Source organism: Chrysochloris asiatica, unplaced genomic scaffold (genome assembly GCF_000296735.1).
Source record: "Chrysochloris asiatica unplaced genomic scaffold, ChrAsi1.0 scaffold00135, whole genome shotgun sequence".
NCBI classification, from domain to species: Eukaryota; Metazoa; Chordata; class Mammalia; order Afrosoricida; family Chrysochloridae; genus Chrysochloris; species Chrysochloris asiatica.
In genome coordinates, this window is record NW_006408653.1 from 3854452 (window position 1) to 3857108 (window position 2657).

A 2657-nucleotide genomic window follows, 5' to 3' on the forward strand; every position below is an offset into this window, starting at 1 on the left:
TGATGTGAAGACTCCTTCCCTCTCTGTTGGTATTTAGAGTTACTACCTCCATGAGTATAGGTCAAGTTCATCAAATTGTAGCAATTTATCCTCATTTCCTTTATCAAAAATAGTTTTCTTTTTTATCTTCCTCTAGTTGAATTCTGATTATTAAGCCATCGAGGCTAGGTCAGATGAGGACTATCTGAAAGTTTGGGTGTTCTTGTGTATCTCCCCTCCCATAGTATTCTTGTATTAATCTTTTTATTTCCATTATTTCTACAATACATATTTTTGAGGATCACAATTCAATCCATAACATACAGTTACTTTACTTTTTTATTGTTGTAGCTTCTGATTTGGCATTATTAATAGAAATAAAGGAGCAATTTCAGGATCACAGCAATTTATCAAGGAACATTAGTATATAATAGTATATAACCTTAGTATATAATAATAATAGTAAAGTTATTAATAATCACTGCCATTTATCAAATATTTACTATGTACTAGACACTTTACAATACATTGTCCTATTTAATTCTTACAATATGCCTAAGAAGTAATTATTTTTTTCCCATTCTGTTGTTGTTGTTGTTGTTGTTGTTAAGTGTCGTTGAGTTGGTTTCTGACACATAGCTACAGACCAGGAAATTGAGGCTCAACTAGACAAAGTAACTGTTCCATAGTCATATAATTTGTGTTAAAGCTGAGAATCAGTCATTTTCCTGTACACAAACTCTGGGTTTTGTAAGTAGATAAATCAACTTTGACCTGGCTCTACTATGGTGCCTGCTAAACGTGTCACCTGGTGCATGTTACTTCAAAATATCTCTCTCCTAGAGGTGTTGAGAAATTTAAATGAGAAAATAATAAGTCATGTGCTTGTCACAGAGAGATTCTTAATTTGAGAGTCAGCTCACACCCTTTTTTGATGGGACACATTAACTCTTTCTGCCCGCCTCTCTCTGCAGAGCTGAAAACATAAGCCTTGGAAGAGCTGCCTGCAGTAAAGTACAGAGGTTCAAATCCCACACCCATCAGACTTAAGTAGGATTTAATTAGGAAACAGAGTGAGGTGACTAAAGTGGCATGTCTTAGAGAGGTTCCACCCTGGACAGTGACTCATCTTGTTTCCAGTTTGCCCAATAATAGGGCAAGGCAAGCAGGGAGGTATGCTGTATGTAGAAAGGACTAACCAGGGGATCAGCACTCAGCTCAGTAGCAGCAGCTCTGGCTTGTGAGGGCAGTCTCCAAAGTTTCTGCTCATCTGCCAGCTCTCATCTTGTTGGGCCATGGGTACCCTCGAGGGACATCTAATGCCAGGGATGTTCTTCCTTCTCTATTCACTCTATTATTCAGTGCTGGTGTCTCTGGCCCTGGTGAGAAAACAGAGATTCCTCAAACTTCCTCTGCCCCCAAGAGAGAAGCGAGGGCAGAGGTGGTGGCAGCTGATGTCTCTGGAAGGGGTAGTGAAGTTGGTCTTCTCCGTGTCTGGCATCCTAGGTGAGTTTTTTTATCCTCCAGGAACAAACCGCATGATGATAGTAGACTGGAAGGACCCTAAGCGACCATTTATGTTCAAGAACAATTGGGAGCATGTCACTATGTATGGATTCTTTTTGCTCAGTGGTGTGGTGGACATTGTGAGCCAGTCTTGTCTGGCACGACAGAAGATAAAGCTGGAGAGAGCAGCTGAGGCCCTGGCTTTCTTCATACTGCTACTGCTGATGATAAACCACATTCAAGGCAAGAGCGTCATGGAGATCCGAGCCCACATATTTTTTATGGTGCCCTCCTTTTTGGTGGGCTTGGTGCTCACCATAGAGATCTGGGTCCCCAACCAGCCATCACTCTGGGTGCTCAAGACATGGATGGGGCTGGTGCTCAGCAACTGGATGCTACAAATCAGTATAGTGATGTACATTCCTCCCACCAGACAGCCCTGGCGTTCAGATAACATTAATGACCTCGCCTTCCTCTCCATTTTCTTCTGCTGGCATGTGGCCCTAGGGGCTGCCATACTGGCTGCCATCTATGGTCTCTGCCGTCTCTGGTACCATCACTACTCCTCCTGCATAGAGGTGTCATTTACCAGGTATCAGCCATGCCCCACGGACCCAAGCAGTGAAGAGCTAGAGAAGTTCATAACACCAGCTGTGCTGCAGGATGGAGTTGTCTAGGTACAGAAACTAACTGTCTTTGGGCTATGCTTTTTGTAATGAAATTTTTGAGGATGATGCCCACTGGGTTCCTAGTATGGAAATGTCCTGGGGTCCACAATATGGCTTCCCATTACAGGAGCCATCTTCCTTGTTTCCAAATAAACCTTCCAGCTCCTAGAATGGCTTCTTACCATCCTAGGAGCTCTGTTCTCTCACAGTCTATTTCCTGTCTTGTTATTCAGTATAGATTCTGATCATGCACATATATGAAGAGAGAACAAGAGTTAATGTTTTCCTCTGCTAGCATTTGAGACCCAAGAGGAAGAAATGAAATGAGAAAGTGAAGGAATATGAAGGAGGGTCTGTGGGGGTTCGGGGAAGGTTGTGTCTGTTTTCAGCAGGGTTGGACTACTGTCTACTGCTCATCAGTGTGTGAAAGAGAGGTGACCTGTTTTTGTATGATGGTGTAGACTTCTGTCTCCTTCATTACTCTGTGTTTTTAAGGGTTTAAAA

General features: G+C 42.5%; 1 protein-coding gene across 1 annotated transcript; it reads left to right on the forward strand.

Annotated features, from left to right (window-relative positions):
- Positions 1 to 1274: 1274 nt before the first annotated feature.
- LOC102811796 (transmembrane epididymal protein 1-like) lies at positions 1275 to 2162 on the forward strand. Its single transcript, XM_006869834.1, has one exon. The coding sequence runs from the start codon at positions 1275 to 1277 to the stop codon at positions 2160 to 2162; it is 888 nt and encodes a 295-aa protein (XP_006869896.1).
- The last annotated feature ends 495 nt before the right edge of the window (positions 2163 to 2657 follow it).

Coding starts and splice junctions, on each gene's coding strand:
- LOC102811796 (XM_006869834.1), top strand. CDS start 1,275: ATGGGTACCCTCGAGGGACATCTAATGCCAGGGATGTTCTTCCTTCTC.